This window comes from Plecotus auritus (genome assembly GCF_963455305.1).
Source record: "Plecotus auritus genome assembly, chromosome: 7".
NCBI classification, from domain to species: domain Eukaryota; kingdom Metazoa; phylum Chordata; class Mammalia; order Chiroptera; family Vespertilionidae; genus Plecotus; species Plecotus auritus.
In genome coordinates this window covers 139127338-139143919 of record NC_137774.1, presented here as the reverse complement: position 1 = coordinate 139143919, position 16582 = coordinate 139127338, and the positions used below count along the sequence as shown (strand labels likewise).

General features: G+C 43.4%; 1 protein-coding gene across 1 annotated transcript in view; it reads left to right on the top strand.

Moving 5' to 3' along the window:
• MCCC2 (methylcrotonyl-CoA carboxylase subunit 2) overlaps nt 1-10035 on the top strand; it is a 216416-nt gene extending 206381 nt beyond the window's left edge. Inside the window, exon 17 of the mRNA XM_080679781.1 lies at nt 8930-10035. Within this exon, the coding sequence (XP_080535907.1) occupies nt 8930-9017 (88 nt within the window). The 3' untranslated portion in view covers nt 9018-10035. The remainder of the gene's footprint in view (nt 1-8929) is intronic.
• The last annotated feature ends 6547 nt before the right edge of the window (nt 10036-16582 follow it).

The following is a 16582-nucleotide window of genomic DNA, read 5'->3' as shown; positions in this document are numbered from 1 at the left end:
GCTCTGCTTTTCTCCAGTGTGCCTGGTTGCTTCCTTCACCTGCTAATAAAAGTGGCTGACTGACAGCACCTTCCTTAACTATGTGTCATCTCAATAGCCATCCCTCCAGCAACAGAGGCTGAAACAGGTACAGTCCTGGCCTTGTTTATCAATAGAAGGGCTTTACAGTGTTACATTTTTGGATCCCTTTCTAATGGCTTATGATCTAAGGAGTCATTATGTAAATACAAGATGTGACCACCAATTCAAAGCCTTTATTGGGTCCCCTAAAGGTAGGAAGGCCTCCCCATAAGGGATCTGAGAAAAGTTCTGACAATCTGTCAGGAGGGGGTCATTGGAATTGGGGGCAGTGACTCATCAAGTCAAATTAGGTGCTATGTAGCTCATAGAGAGATGTGTAGATGGATAAATAAAGCCCTAAGTGTCAATGGGTCAGCATTGTTAGTTAAAAAACAAACAAACACCATAATCAAAGAGATAATTTCCCAGGATAGCCCTCACTGTAGTTACAAAGATTAAAATGTTACTCAAAATAAAGGAATTCCAAAATTCCACAGCCTTCATATTCCAAAAGCATTTTCTCATTTTATGCTGCAAAACAAAGAAGTTTCTAATTTTTAGATCCTTTTTGGGAAAATGCACTTTGAAATTATGACCATATCAACAATAACTGTAAATAGGTAATAAATAATTAATTGAAGTCAAGCCTTAATTAGAACTCAACTTACAACAGATTCAGTCTTTCTTGTCCTGGAGCTTTTGGCTTTTTTCAGAGTTTTGATTTACATTAAATTGGGTGGGAAGTTTTCCTCAAGAACTCTCCATGGACTGAGAAAAAGGTTAGTGTGGGCATACATCCTCCTTAGATTAGAAAGGAATGTAGGTGCTTTATAGATATACTAGAGGCCCGGTGCACAAGGTTCATGCACTCAGCGGGGGTCCTTCAGCCCGGCCTGTGCCCTCTCACTGTCTGGGAGCCCTCGGGGGATGTCCAACTGACGGCTTAGGCCCTCTTCCACCACCTCCGTTGCACTCACCAGCCATGAACCCGGCTTCTGGCTGAGCAGCACTCCCCCTGTGGGAGCGCACTGACCACCATGGGGCAGCTCCTGCGTTGAGTGTCTGCCCTCTGGTGGTCAGTGCGCATCATAGCGACCAGTCATTCCACTGTTTGGTCGATTTGCACATTAGCCTTTTATTATGTAGGATTGCTTACTCATTGTTTGTTTTCTTTTTCAAAAATCAAGGTTAGTATTCTTATCCCCACTTTGCATATATACTTAAGCAACTTGGATGAGGTCACTGGCTATTAAGTGTAAGACGCAGCACTCCAACGCAGAGCTGCCAGGCTCCAAAACTCCTGTGTTCCACTGTTCAATACCCAATATTTATCACAGTGTGTGCATGTTGAATTCTTGTTCTACCTAATGGGGGTGATTTAAGAAGACAATGCAAGAATGACTATTCTAATGTGGGCATGAAATTCTAGTTCTATAATTGAGTCCTAAAACTTTCTCCCTTAATACTTCAGTTAGGGTCTTGTTTCTTCCAATGTTCAACTTTTTTCTGACCCACGCTGAAAGAACCTTTGAAATTAGGAGGGTTCAACTCATGGTGATGTAGTAGTACAAAGAAATGCGTGGGCTGGGGTGAGGCCAAGAATCTGCATTTTCCAGAAACATCCAGGTGATCAGGAAAACTTGAGTTTGTAAGTGCCTTAATTTTCCTTATTGCTCTTATTTTCCTTTTTGTTTTTTGTTTGTTTGCTTGTTCTTGTTTTAAGTCTCACAACCAGTTTTGGCTGGGGTTTCTTTTATAAGCCGTGCTTTCTGATTCTCTGCACCTCTAGACCTGCACTGCCAGTGTATGGTCTGGGCTGACGTAGGATCAGGACTAAAGCCAGAAAAACAGAGGTAATATCTCAGAGCCGGAGGCTCCGAGAGGGAAGATGCCTCAGGAGGGATGGAAGAGGCTGCTAAATAAAATGTTAGTGATATAATATTCTGTTGAAAAAAATAAGTGGACATATAGTCAAACACACACACAAAGACCCAAACCTGAAGGAATCATACCAGAAAAGTGAGGTAACAGAACAAGCTGAGGCTCATGGAAAATGCTCAGGGCAAAGACAAGGGCTTTCAAGAAACCACACAGGGATCAAAAACAATGAAGAAATAAAGGCCAGGAGCAGGTGATGTAATGCGGGGAGATGACAGGGCAAGCATCACTGTTCATTTCCTGTTTTTCTCCCCTGCTCCATCAGGGAGAAGTTTCTCCAAACTGCAACTTTGCAGCATAAACATGGCTTAGAGAAAATAGCATCCAAAGGTAGAGGGTATGAGAAAGAAGACTGAATTGGCACAAAGTGAGTGTAACTTCTAAGACCAGATGCGTTATATTACAGAGCACCAGAAATTGTCTTTGGTGTTGTAAATCTGTTATTGGTTAGCCTGTGGAGATAGAGGTGCCAAATAACTGGAAGCAAGCAAATGCCCTGTTTTTAAGTTTTTTAAAAGTTTCTAGAAACCACAGATGTTAACCCCCTGCAAAATCCTAGAAGAGATGAACAAATAGACAAGTTGGCCGAACTTAGAAAAGAGAGTGGTTAAAGAGCTTCACAGATAAGAAAAAGCTAAAGGAGTTAAAAAAAAGAGAGTGGTGATGACCAGAAGCCAGCACAGACCCTCCAGAAAAACATTGTGTCAAAGTCTCTGCTTTGTCTTTTGTTTTTATAATGTTGCTCTGTAGATACATTGAGGGAAACTATAGACCAGTGGTTCCCAACCTTTTTTTGGCCATGCCCCACCTAAGCATCTCTAAAATCCTGGTGCCTCCCTGTGACATATAATTCTTATTATTCAAAAAGTGAACTCCTATTCATGTGGAGGAAGCCTAAAAGGCCATTAACTTGGCTGAAACAAGTTTCCAAAGATCATGGCATCTCTGAAAGAAAAAAATAAAAGAATGAAAGGACAGTTGAAGTACTGAGGAAGAAATCACTAAGACAGTGTTAAAAAATAATAATAATATGAAGTGATATGAAAAAATAGCAAATAAAGTTTCAAAACATATAATAGAGAACTGAAATGCATAAATATGTCACAATATATATTTATACTAGAGGCCCGGTGCAAGAAACTCCATGCACTCATGGGGGGAGGGGGCATCCCTCAGCCCAGCCAGCACCCTCTCACAGTCCGGGAGCCCTTGGGGGATGTCCGACTGACAGCTTAGGCTCGCTCCCCAGCAGGTGGACATCCTCAGCACTGCTGCGAAGGTGGGAGAGGCTCCTGCCACCTCCGCTGCACTCACCAGCCATGAGCCTGGCTTCTGGCTGAGTGGCACTCCCCCTGAGGGAGCACACTGACCACCAAGGGGCAGCTCCTGCATTGAGCGTTTGCCCCCTGGTGGTTGGTGCACATCATAGCGATCGGTTGTTCCGCTGTTTGGTCGATTTACGTATTAGCCTTTTATAATGTAGGATACTGTATATGAGGCTCCTAGAACCATAAGAAATGCAAAAAATTCACTGTTAATAACTCATTCTCAAATTGCCCCCGCCCCACGTTGGGAACCACTGCTATAGACAAAGAGGCCTGCAGCACCAGGTTCTGCATCCTGAGCATCTGCCCAGTAAGCCATTTTAAGAAAAAAGGGCCCCGCCCTTTGAAAGAGGCCTGTTTAGAAACCTGATCATTTAGATCAGCCTCTGGACTCAACTGGGTGGTTTCTCTTCCCATACCTCTTTTACGCCATCCAGATTCACATAATTTCTTGTGTATTCCATATAACATGTTGCCATGGTGACAAGGCTCCATCTGACTTCAGATCCAGGGACTGAGGCCTGCCCCATTTCCTTGGTTTGTACTGGGTGTTCAGGTCTGTGTCTCTCTAACTGCAGTTCCCTGTTCTGATTCTGCCTTCTTAAATAGAACTGCCACTCCCTATCCAGTCCACATCCTGAGGTCTCAGCCACCTTTCTCAGCTCATTTCTCACCATCATAATTCTCTGGACCCCACTCCATGCTCCAACATAACAGCTCTCAGCACAGTTCCTCAGGTTATCCTATATCAAACTTTGAACCCTGGCTCACAGGTACTATGGTTATATAAATTCAGAGCTGAGCAGACAGCTATGCCCAAGATTACTCTTTTATGTATGGACAGATCTCTTCAGTTCAAAAACCACTATCATCTTTGTCAATATATTTATTAACACCTTGGATGAAGACACAGAAAGATGTACTTTCAAATACACTGATTATGTAGACCTTGGATGAGAACAAATATGTTGGAAGGTAAAACTGAGATTCAAAAACATAGAGAGGTTAGTAGGTAACACTGAGTAGAGACAAATATTAAGTCTTGAGGTCATAAAAAATCAATTCCACATACCTGGCACTGATGACCATTGCCACATTAATGGGAGTTAACATGAAAGTCACCTGAAAGCTTTTGTTGACTACAAGATTACTGTGGGTCTTTAATGTGACATGGCTACCAGGAGGCTAATGTTATCATCAGCTGTGTTAGTAAAAATACAGACTCAGTATTCAGGGAAGTAGTAATCCCACTGGCTAAGGACATGGAGAGAAATCCCAAATGTCCCAAAGACGACACAAACCTGAAATAATCATGTGAGGACAGTGATGTCATAGAATGAGCTGAGGCTTGCAAAAATATACTACATCTAGGGTATTTATTGTAGAGGCTGCTGGCATCAATTGTAATAGAGGAATGGTAAAACATGAATAATGTGTGGATTTAATTTTGAATATATGTCTTTTGATGGGGACACTGGCAAGGAAACACATCCAGGCTAGTGCTGTGTTTGTAAATCGTATCACAGGATTGATATTCTGAGGAACTGCGGTGTTTAACCTCTGGGAGAGAAGAGTGGGGAGGCATGGTAATGCAGCAGATGTTTGATGGGCTCTCATGCAGAAGGAGAATTAGTCTCATGTTCACAAGGGTAGACGTGGGGCCCAAGGGAAAATGCTGCCACAGACCCAGGCTCTAAACACAACACCATTGACCTATGGTCATGTCCCAGGCCGACTGCAGGAGCAGAGGGCAGAGGCCTGCCCACTCCCACCAGTGCTCGGGGCTTTGGAGGGAAGAGGTCCTGCCATATCCTGTGAATTGCTCCAGGTGTGTCCCCGGTGGTGCTCTGGGCCAGGGAATGTCTGAGAGAGTTCTGCTCTGGGTTCAAATTCCAGAGTCCATACTCATTAGATATGTCATCTTGGGCAAGTTTCCTAACCTCTCTATGGTTTAGTTTCTCCATCTATAAACCAGGAGGAACAATAATGCCTACTTTAATTGAGGCAATGAGAGGATTTAGTGTAGATGGCTTAGATAGATAGGTGATAGAAGGTAGGTGATCGGTAATAGGCAGAAGATAGAAGGTTAGAGAGAAGGAAGAAAGACAGATAAATAGAAGACAGGTAGAAAGAAAGATAGGTAGTCAGATAGAAGGATGGATAGATAGATGATAGACAGACAGACAGACAGGACTAGAATAGTGCCGTGCACAACAGAAGTATATGTATGTGCCAGTTATTACCAGTCTTGGAGGACAGCTGGACACAAAGACTTGCTCCCAGGTAGGGCAGAGGAGCTGGCTAAGGAGCCTGAGAACTGCGGTTTCACAACTGTGTGTGGTGTGGGGAGATTTTTCCAGGCCTGGATATAACAGTGCTATGCTGTGGGGTCCTGAGCAAATAGTAAATTTCTCTGCCTTAACTTCCCCATCTGCAAGATCAGAGGATGAGACCGAATGGCCTAAATTTTCTCACACCCTTCCTGCCTTATGACATTGGAATATGATTGAGCTTTGAGCCACTTCTGTCCCCATAGCTAAGGGGGGAAATAGAAAATGTGACATTGGGAGGGCCTGTGATTGATCCCCAGAGGGAAGGTTTGGGTGAGTCATAGGATACAACCACTCAACATTGCTTCTAGAGAGAATGCCTGGGCCTGGCCCTGCTCATGGCTCTTCTATAGCTCCTTAGAGTTATTTCTGGTAGTTGCTCTAGGGATTATAATGTACATGCCTACATTTTTACTTCATATTTAAATGTAATATTTGACAACTTCAAATAGAATGTAGAAACCTTATACTAGATACTATTGATGGGGACACTGGACATCCGGCACTATTCTAGTTCTGTCTGTCTGTCTGTCTATCATATCCTTATCATATATGTTCATTTCCCCTTTTACTTTGTTATATATGTATCATATATATTACATCTAGTATATACATTAGAGCCCCCTACCCTCCAACAATGTAATAATTTTGGCTTTCAATAGTCATACATATTTTTAAACTTAAGAGGGGAAAAGTGGTTTTATTGTATTTACCTAGGTGTTTATCATTTCTGTTGCTCTTCCTTCATTTCTGAAGTTCTAATTTTCCCCCTGGGATTATATTCCTTGTATCTGAAAAATGTCCTTTAACATTTATTTTAGAGCAGGTCTATTGGCAATGAAATCTCTTGGTATTCCTTCATCTGAGAGTCTCTTTATTTCACCTTCATTCCTGAGGGATATTTTCATGGGATATAGAATTCCTAGTTGACAGTTCTTTTCTTTCTGGCCTCCATGGTTGCTCCTTGCCCAAGATGACATATCTAATGAGTGTTGGCTCTGGAATTTGAATCTCTTAGATATTCCCTGGCTGCCTGGACCCATATTCCACACTCCCAGGAGCATTTCTAACCAGGTGAAACAGTTAGCCAATCTAATTGTTATTCTCTTACTTGAAATGTGTCATTTTTCTCTGGCTGCTTTCAAGATTTCTTCATTGCCTTTTGTTTTCAGTTTAATCATGATGGGTTTCATTTGAATTTATTCTGTTTGGTATTCTCTGAACTTCTTGAATCCATAAATTTGTCTTCCATTGAATTTGGAAATTTTCTGTAATTATTCCTTCAAAAACTATTTTTTTCTATACCAGTATCTTTCTCTTCTTCCCAGTGACTCCAGTCACATGCACAATAGACCTTTTTGTATTGTTCCTCAGGTCCTGAGGCTCTATTCACTTTTTCAACCTATCTTCTGTCTGTTCTGTAGATCAGATTATTTGTCCTCAAGTTGTCCCTTCTTTCCCATTCATTCATTCACTTATATCCGAATGGGCTCATGGCTATTTATTTTGTTCTTAGGTTATAATCCAATGTTATCATTATTTATTTTGTGGCTCAAAAGTTGTTCTAGCTTTGGCTGTTGAGAGCTTCTTTCGGTTGCCTCCTGTGCTTTCTGGCCTCCCAGCGCCATCCCCCCGCGCCCCCCCGCCCCCCGCCCTAGACTCAGCCATTTTTCTAAACAGCCTTGGGTCCTTTTATTGGAGCAAGGTATTTAGAAACCAAGATCTGGGCACTGGGCGTGCTTGTGGCTATTAGGATGTCTCAGAGGACAGGGGTACTACCCATATATGCTCATAGCATTTCGTTCAGATCAGTCCTATAAGTAATCTTCTGCTGGGTGCTGCCATCTGTTATTTTATGGTTGTTTGTGTTCACAGCTTATATTCCCTACTTCCCATAAGGTCTCAGAGAGCAGGGCTCTTGCCGAGGCATTTTACACCTTCTCCAGTGCCCAGCACATTACAGGAACCCAGTGCGTGCTGACTGGTTACATCAGTGAGTAGTGGGGAATCACAGGCTTCGTGACTATTTATTTTTTATTTAATGGTAAGAGCCCCAGGTGTTGATTTGAAGGGTAATACTTAAGGTTATTAATATAAAAAGACTTTGCCATTCAAGGGTGATCCTACTCCTGTAGATCAACTTGGTCCTTTACAACGCTGGAAGCTGGAAAGGTTCCCACATTGTCACTGAAATAGCTGCCGCTTGGAGAACTCTGATTGGCGCCTGGCAGGGACAAGCTGTGCTTCTGTTCCAGCTCCCCAGTTTTAGCTCTCCTGCAGACGCCCAAGGCCAGTCTTCACCTGCCCAGGTCTGGTCGCCCTGCCTCAGGTCCCCATGAACCGGTCATTCCCAAACATATGAGAACAAATATTCTGTGCTTTCCCCAGTCCAGTCCAGTCCTTCTATGGTCCCCAAACCCAGGGTCAGTGGTTATAGCGTCACAACTAAGGAAGCCTGTCTACCTGTCAGCTCGGTTTCTTACTTTTGCAGGCCTCACTGTTTTTAACTTCTGGTTTTCTCTAAGGCCTTCTGGTGGGAATCTAGACGATCTCTGTGTCTGGTAGTGAAGTCCTTGATTTCTCTCCTGGCCACCAGCACCCTCTCCTGCCCTCTCCTGATCCTGGAGGATAGGTCATCAATAAGCACGCGCTCAGCCAGCACCCTGGGATGGCTGCACATGGAGCTTGGCTTGCTGGGGAAGGGTGCAGCTGGGTTCCAGGGCCCAGCTGACAGCTGGGAAAGGGCACTCACACCACCCCAGACTGTGGCTTTCCCTTCCTGCTGGACTGCCCCCTGCCTGCTAAGAGGCAAAGCAGCATGCAATTCCCAACCCCCTGGGTTGGGTGCCAGAGCCTGCAGCCCAGAGTGCGCTGTTGTTTGATCTGCCTGAACCTGGCTCAGCAGTGGACAGGGAGCCGGGGAGGTGGAGCGGCTCCTTGCGAGTGTGCGGTTCAGATTCACATGGGTTGCTGTGAACTGCTGTCTGGCATTTCCTCTGGCTGTTTGCTTTGGGGCATCTATAAGAAGCCATGTGTTTGGGGAGGGCAAATTTTCTGAGTCAGAAGTGGAATTTAGAGTATGAATGAGCCTGGGGAGACAGGGGTCAGACTTGACTAGGAGGTAGGAGGAGGCCTGAGCATCTTCCCAGGACCTCAGGGCCAGCAGGAGCTCAGAGTCCCGCCTGGAAGAACAGCAATGACATGGCATCTTTGTTAATCCCGTTCTCTCTCTCTCTCTCTCTCTCTCTCTCTCTCTCTCTCTCTTCCCTCTCACAGGACTACAATCCACAGGGAGAGAGAGCAGCACCCTATTCATACCCTGAACGTCACATGTCACACATGGAAACAGGAGGGATTCCTTTGACTACCACTTGCCCCCCTGAGGTGCACAGCCGAAGTGCCCTGGACCATGTGGAACAGCTGGCCTCCTCTCCATCTCAACCCCAGGGGATGTTTCCTGGGCAGTCTCTTAGGAGCTCTGCAAAGGACCAGCTTGCGTTTCCTTCTTGCACACCCTGGGCCTCCTTGTCCCTCGGGCCCTGCCCATCTGTTACATCCCAGCTGATTCCAGGCCGGCAGGCAGAGAGACCCTGCCCCAGGGGCGGGGAAAATGCTGTGTGTTTGAGCACTTAACTCACTTCAGTGGCTCCTGCCTGGCTTCCTTTTCTCCTCTCAGTTAGGAGACCATTCCACAATACTCATTTCCTTTGCATAATTTTCTCCCTGGGCCCATCTCACAGGCTATTGTCCTGAGAACACAGACAGGCAGCACCTCCATCGGGGTTTAGCCAACTCCTCCAGGCCGGCAATGCTTTTCCGAGGCCAGTCTTCACCTGCCCCGCCCCCAGCTATTATTAACTCAGGAAGGTTCCAAGATGCAGGGCGCCCCAGGAACCACTGGGAAATGTCTAATGGCCCTGGTGGCAACCAGGGTGACGCTGGATCAGGGCAAAAAGAAGACAGCAATACCTTAGAGAGCATCTCTGAGTGAACCTTCTGGATGAGAAAAATTTTCTAGCAAATGCCAAACTTTAGAAATATTGCCATTTGGGTGGAGACACACATACATATCTTTATTTTTCTTGAATTTTAGTTATTGAATCTAATGTAATTCTTTTGGGGGAGGCTAATGACCATGGGCTGCTAATACCCCGGTGAGGTCAGTGTCTTTTGAGATGTTCAGTGCTGCTCAGTGCTACCCTGAATGGTCCCAGACTACTGAGTAGCTGAAGTTCTTGTGTGTGTGTTTTTAATCATTTATATTTTTCAATTATAGTGGACATACAGGATTATATTAGTTTCAAGCGTACACTCCAGTGATTAGACATTGTGTAACTTACTAAGTGATCACCCCAATAAATCTTGAACCTATCTGACACCATACATAGTCATTAGAATATTATTGACTATAGTCCCTATGCTTTACATCCCCGTGATTAACTATAACTACTAATTTGTACTTCTAAATCCCTTCACCTTTTTCACCCATCCCTCCAGCCCCCCGCCCATCTGGAAACCACCAAAATGTCTCTGTATCTCTGAGTCTGTATCTGTTCTGTTTGTTCATTTACTTTGTTTTTTTGTTTTTTTTAATATATTTTATTGATTTTTTACAGAGAGGAAGGGAGAGGGATAGAGAGTTAGAAACATCGATGAGAGAGAAACATCGATCAGCTGCCTCCTGCACACCCCCTTCTGGGAATGTGCCCGCAACCAAGGTACGTGCCCTTGACCGGAATCGAACCTGGGACCCTTCAGTCCGCAGGCCGATGCTCTATCCACTGAGCCAAACCAGTTTCGGCCATTTACTTTGTTTTTAAACTCTTTTTTTTTTATTATTAATCTTCACCCGAGGATATTTTTCCATTGATTTTTTTATTTTTATTTTTTTATTTTTTTTAAAATATATTTTTATTGATTTTTATACAGAGAGGAAGGGAGAGGGATAGAGAGCTAGAAACATCGATGAGAGAGAAACATCGATCAGCTGCCTCCTGCACGCCCCCCACTGGGGATGTGCCCGCAACCAAGGTACATGCCCTTGACCGGAATCGAACCTGGGACCCTTGAGTCCGCAGGCCGACGCTCTATCCACTGAGCCAAACCGGTTTTGGCTCCATTGATTTTTTTAGAAAGTGTGGGAGGGAGAGGGAGAGACAGAGAGAGAGAAACATCAACGTGAGAGAGACACATCTATTCATTGCCTCCCACACGACCAGGGCCAGGGATCTCACCTGTAAGGATGATGCCTGCAACCAAGGTATATGCCCTTGACCAGAATTGAACCAGGCATGCTTCAATCCTTGGGCTGACGCTCTATTCACTGAGCCAAACTGACTAGGGTTACTTTGTTTTTAGGTTCAATTGTTGATATATATGTATTTATTGTCATTTTATTATTCATATTTATTTTCCTTCTCTTCCTCCTCTTCCTCCTCCTTCTTCTTCTTATCACCTTGGAGGATCAGCTGTGCAGGAGCCCACCCCAAGAGCTGGGCTTACTGATACAGGATAAAAAAATCAATTGTATTTCTATACATAATCAACTGAAAAGTAAAGAAAATTTCATTCACAATATTATTTAAAAAAATAGAATACAAATAAATTTAACAAAAGGAGTGCAAGATTGTACACTGAAAACAACAAACACTGCTGAGGGAGATTGAAGAGCAAAATAAATGGAGAGATATTTCACATTCATGGTTTGGAAGACTCAATAGTGTTAAGATGACAGTTCTTCCCAAATTAATCTATAATTTATCTAAAAATTCCAGCGCCCCCCCTCCCCTTTTTTGGCAGAAAGTTATAGGCTATTCCTAGTCTTTGTATGGAAAAGCAAAAACCTAGAATAATCAAAACAATTTGTCAAAGAAAAAAAAAAGAAAAAAATTGGAAGACTTTCACTTTCCAATTTCAAAATTTACTTTAAAATGAAATTATCTAGACAGTATAGCACTGATATAAGGATAGGCATGTAGATCAATGGAACAGAATTGATAATCCAGAAATAAACCCTTATAGACAATTGATTTTAACAAAAGTTCAAGAGAATTCAATGAAGAAAGAATAGTCTTTTCAACAAATGGTGCTATGATAGCCAATGTAAAAAGATGAAGTTATACCATTATTTCTCACAGTATATAAAAATGATCTCAAAATGGGACATAGACCTAAATGTAGTGCTAAAACTAAAAAAATATCTTAGAAGAAATGTCAGGAGAAAATCTTCGAGACTTTGAATTAGGCATGACTGTGACATCAAAAGCATGATTTATTGCTATGATCTGAATGTTTGTGTCTCCCTAAGTTCTTATGCTGAGAAGCCTGACCCTCGGAGTCGGTGTACTATTAGTAGGTGGGCCCTTTGTGAGGTGATTAGGTCATGAGGGTGAAGCTCTCATGAGTGGGATTAGTACTGTTATAAAAGAGATCCCACTGAGCTCCCTAGCCCTTCCCAGGACTCATCGCAAAGGTGCCAGCTTGAACGAGGATGAGAGCCCTCACTAGAACATGACAATGCTGGCACCTTGATCTTGGATTTCTCAGCATATAGAACTATGAGAAATACATTTCTGTTGTTTATAAGCTACCAATCTGTGATTTTGTTACAGCAGCCCAAATGGATGAATACGTCACAAAAGAAAACAAATTTATAAATTGGATTTCATCGGGATTAAAAACTTCTGTGCTTCAAAAGATACTCATTAAGAAAATGAAAAGAAAGCTCTTATGCTGGGAACCCCATGGCGTAAACTCCTGTCTAAAGATGTTCACACCGGAACTCCAGAACCTGTGTCTATCAGGACTTTGCAGAAGTGATTATGTTAAGGACCTTGAGGGGGAAGATTATACTGAATTATCCTGGTGGACCTAATATAGTCACAAGGATTCTTATAAGAGGGAAGTAGGAAGGTCAGAGTCAGAGAAGGAGATATGAAGATGGAGCGGAGGTCAGAGTGATGCAACTGCTGGACAGAACCATGAGCCAAGGAATGGGGTGGCCTCTAGGAGCTGGAAAAGTTGAGGATGGATTCCCCCCTAGACCTTCCAGAAGGAGAACAGCTCTGCTGACACCTTGAATTTAGCCCAGTGAGAGCAATTCTGGACTTCTGACCTCCAGAACTGCAAGATAATAAATTTGTGTTGTTCTGAGAGGGAAAAAAAATAAAATATTTAAAAAATGAAAATATTTGTTAAAATTAAAAGATTAAAACGAAGATAAAGGAATTGTATTGAGAATATACAAAGAATTTCTACAACTCACTAATAATAAGGTAAGTGACCTAATTTCAAAAAAAAAAAAAAATGGAGGAGAAACCAAGATGGCGGCATAGGTAAGCACCTAAACTGCTGCCTCGCACAACAATTTCAAAACTACAACTAAAAGACAGAATGGACACCATCCAGAACCACAGGAAAGCTGGCTGAGTGGAAATTCTACAACTAGAAGGAAAGAGAAAAGCTCACAGAGAATTGGAGGTATGGCAAAGGGTCTTTGTGCATGCAGAGAGGAAGGGCGGCTGAGAGCCTGGCTGACTTTCTCTGGCGGGAGGGGGAAGGAAGCCCCCAACTGCACTGAACCCCAGTTCCAACTGCACTGAACCCCAGTTCCGGGCGAAACGCCGTGGACCCAGGCTCATACAGGGGGAGTCTGGACTGTCAGGTAGAGAGAAAGGCACCCGTAGACTTGGAGACCCGGGGGAGCCCCAGGGGAGCCCCAGCGGGAAGGGGTCTGGAGGGCGCATGCCAATGTGCACAAAGGTTGCGGAGGTTGCCACAGGCTTTCCCTAGTGGAAGGGAGTGGGAAGCTCCTGACTGCACTGAACCCCAGTTCTGACTGTACTGAACCCCAGTTCCAGGCGAGCCCCTGGGGACCCACGCTCTTGTGGGGGGAATCTGGACTCTCAGGCAGAGACTCGGCAGCCGGGGAAGGCAGAGGTCTGGAGGCGCGTGCAAGGGCAAGGCTGACAGGAAGCCAAGACTGTCTGCTCCGCCCTGAGACTCCACCCCATCCAAGCTGAGCACAGAGGCTATTGCAATTTGGCAAGTCTAATCCTATAAGGCTGTCTCCAGCACCGAACTTCTCCCAGCGTAGACACAGCTGATCCTCACAGCTAACTGGCCTGGAGGTCAATTCCTCTCAGTGATACCAACAACAATCAAGACTTAACTACAACAAGGCTGTACACACAGTCCACAAAGGGGTGCACCAAAGTATCCACCTCAGGTTAACTGGGGAGGCCGACCCACTGGGCCATATAGGAAACCTAGCACACAAAGCTCCCCTACCAACTCAGGGAAGCAGTGAAAATGCGGCAACAAAGAAACAGATCAAAAACAAAAGAAATGGAGGAAAACAAATGACTGGATATAGAATTCAAAACCACGGTTATAAGGCTTTTCAAGAATATCCTAGAAAAGGCCGATAAATATAACGAGACCCTCGAAGATATGAAAAGAACAACTAAAAATTAAATATACACTGACTGAAATAAAAAATATTATACAGAGACCCAACAACAGACTAGAGGAACACAAGAATCAAGTCAAAGAATTGAAATACAAAGAAGCAAAAATCACTCAACCGAAAAAGCAAAAAGAAAAAAAAATCCAATAAGTTGAAGATAGTGTAAGAAGCCTCTGGGACAACTTCAAGCATACCAACATCAGAATTATGGGGGTGCCAGAAGAAGAGAGAGAGCAAGATACTGAAAACCTATTTGAAGAAATAATGACTGAAAACTTCCCCCACATGGTGAAAGAAATAGACTTACAAGTCCAGGAAGCACACAGAACCCCAAACAAAAGGAATCCAAAGAGGACCACACCAAGACACATCATAATTAAAATGCCAAGAGCAAAAGACAAAGAGAGAATCTTAAAAGCAGCAAGAGAAAAACAGTTAGTTACCTACAAGGGAGCACCCATAGGATTGTCAGCTGATTTCTCAACAGAAACTATGCAGGCCAGATGGGAGTGGCAAGAAATTTTCAAAGTGATGAATAGCAAGAACCTACAACCAAGATTACTCTACCCAGCAAAGCTATCATTCAGAATTGAAGGGCAGATAAAGAGCTTCACAGATAAGAAAAAGCTAAAGGAGTTCATCACCACCAAACCAGTATTATATGAAATGCTGAAAGGTATTCTTAAAGAAGAGGAAGAAGAAAAAAGTAAAGATAAAAATTATGAACAACAAATACATATCTCTCAACAAGTGAACCTAAAAATCAAGTGAATTAAAAACCTGAGGAACAGAATAATCTGGTGAATATAATAGAATCAGGGGCATAGAAAGGGAGTGGACTGATAATTCTCAGGGGGAAAGGGGTATGGGGGGTTCATGAAGAGACTGGACAAAAATCATACACCTATGGATGAGGACAGTGCGGGGGAGGTAAGGGCAGAAGATGGGGTGGGAACCGGGTGGAGGGGAGTTATGGGGGGAAAAAGGAGAAACAATTGTAATAATCTGAATAAAGATTTAAATTTAAAAAAAATGGACAAAGGACCTGGATAGACATTACACCAAAGAAGATATACAAATGATCAGCCACAGTCTGACAATTTCTTTAAAATTATACATAAATTTACCATACAGCCCAGCAATTGTACTCCTAGATTTCTACCCAAGAGAAATAAAAACATATGTCTATACAAAGACATATATAGAAATGTTCAAAGCAGCATCATTCATGGAAGCTAAAAAGTGGAAAAAATTCAAATGTCTATCAATTGTTGAATAGATAAATAAAATTTATCCATACAATAGAATATTACTCAGCTATAAAAAAGAAAGAAGTACTGATATATGCTATACCAGGAATGGACCTCGCAATTGTTATGCCAAATGAAAGAAGCCAGACACAAAAGACTACACATAATATGATTCCATTTATTTTTAATTTTTTTAAATATATTTATTGATTTTAGAGAGGAAGGGAGAGGGAGAGAGAGATAGAAACATCAATGATGAGAGAGAATCATTGATTGGCTGCCTCCTGCACGCCCCCTTCTGGGGGTCGAGCCTGCAACCCAGGCATGTGCCTTTGGCTGGAATCGAACCTGGGACCCTTCAGTCCGAATACTGACTCTCAATCCATTGAGCCAAATCAGCTAGGGCATACGATTCCATTTATATGAAATGTCCAGAAAATGCAAATATGGGGACAAATGATTGGCTGGGGATGGAAACAGGGATTAACTACAAATGGGCATGAGGGATTTTGTTGAGATTATAAAAATGTTCTAAAAATGAATTGTAGTGATGGCTACACACCTCTGTAAGCTTACTAAAAATCATTGAATTATATGCTTAAAATGGGTGGATTTTATGGTATGTAAATTATATGTCAATACAATTAATTTTTGAAAAGAGTAGTTAAGGTGTTGAGTGAGGGGTTCTTTCCCTAAAGTGAAGGACTTGAACTTTAGTCGTGTAGTAAATTGCAAACTTTTTACCAGGAGGAGTGTCTGGGAGGACAGAGTCCTGCTTTATTCATCTCGTTATCCTGCTCTCTGGGCCACAGTAGGTCTCAATGAGTCTTCAGGGAAGAGAGGCCGAATGAGCTACGGGGCCACAGGCTTGGTTGCTGGAGGTAACATGCTCTTTCCTTCTTGGCTCTGGGGCCTTGGCTGGTGCTCCCCGTGTCACGTCTATTCCAGCTCTCCTGATTGCCAGCCTCTGGACTGCTGGTGACTGTCCCTCAAAGCCAGTGCCTGCTGAAGTCCCTTTGTCCTGCTATTGTGCCATGTGTGCTGGTCGGAAGGGCAGAATTCTTGTCCTGCGCTGTTTCCCCCAGAAGGCCCAGTAAGACCATCTCATGCCCTGAAGATGCCAAGTCACTGGAGAGGCAGAGCCTGGTGGAGGGGCTTCAGATGGTGCTTCCCACAGAGGCTGATGGCCGGGAGGCGCACTGGCCAGGGGTA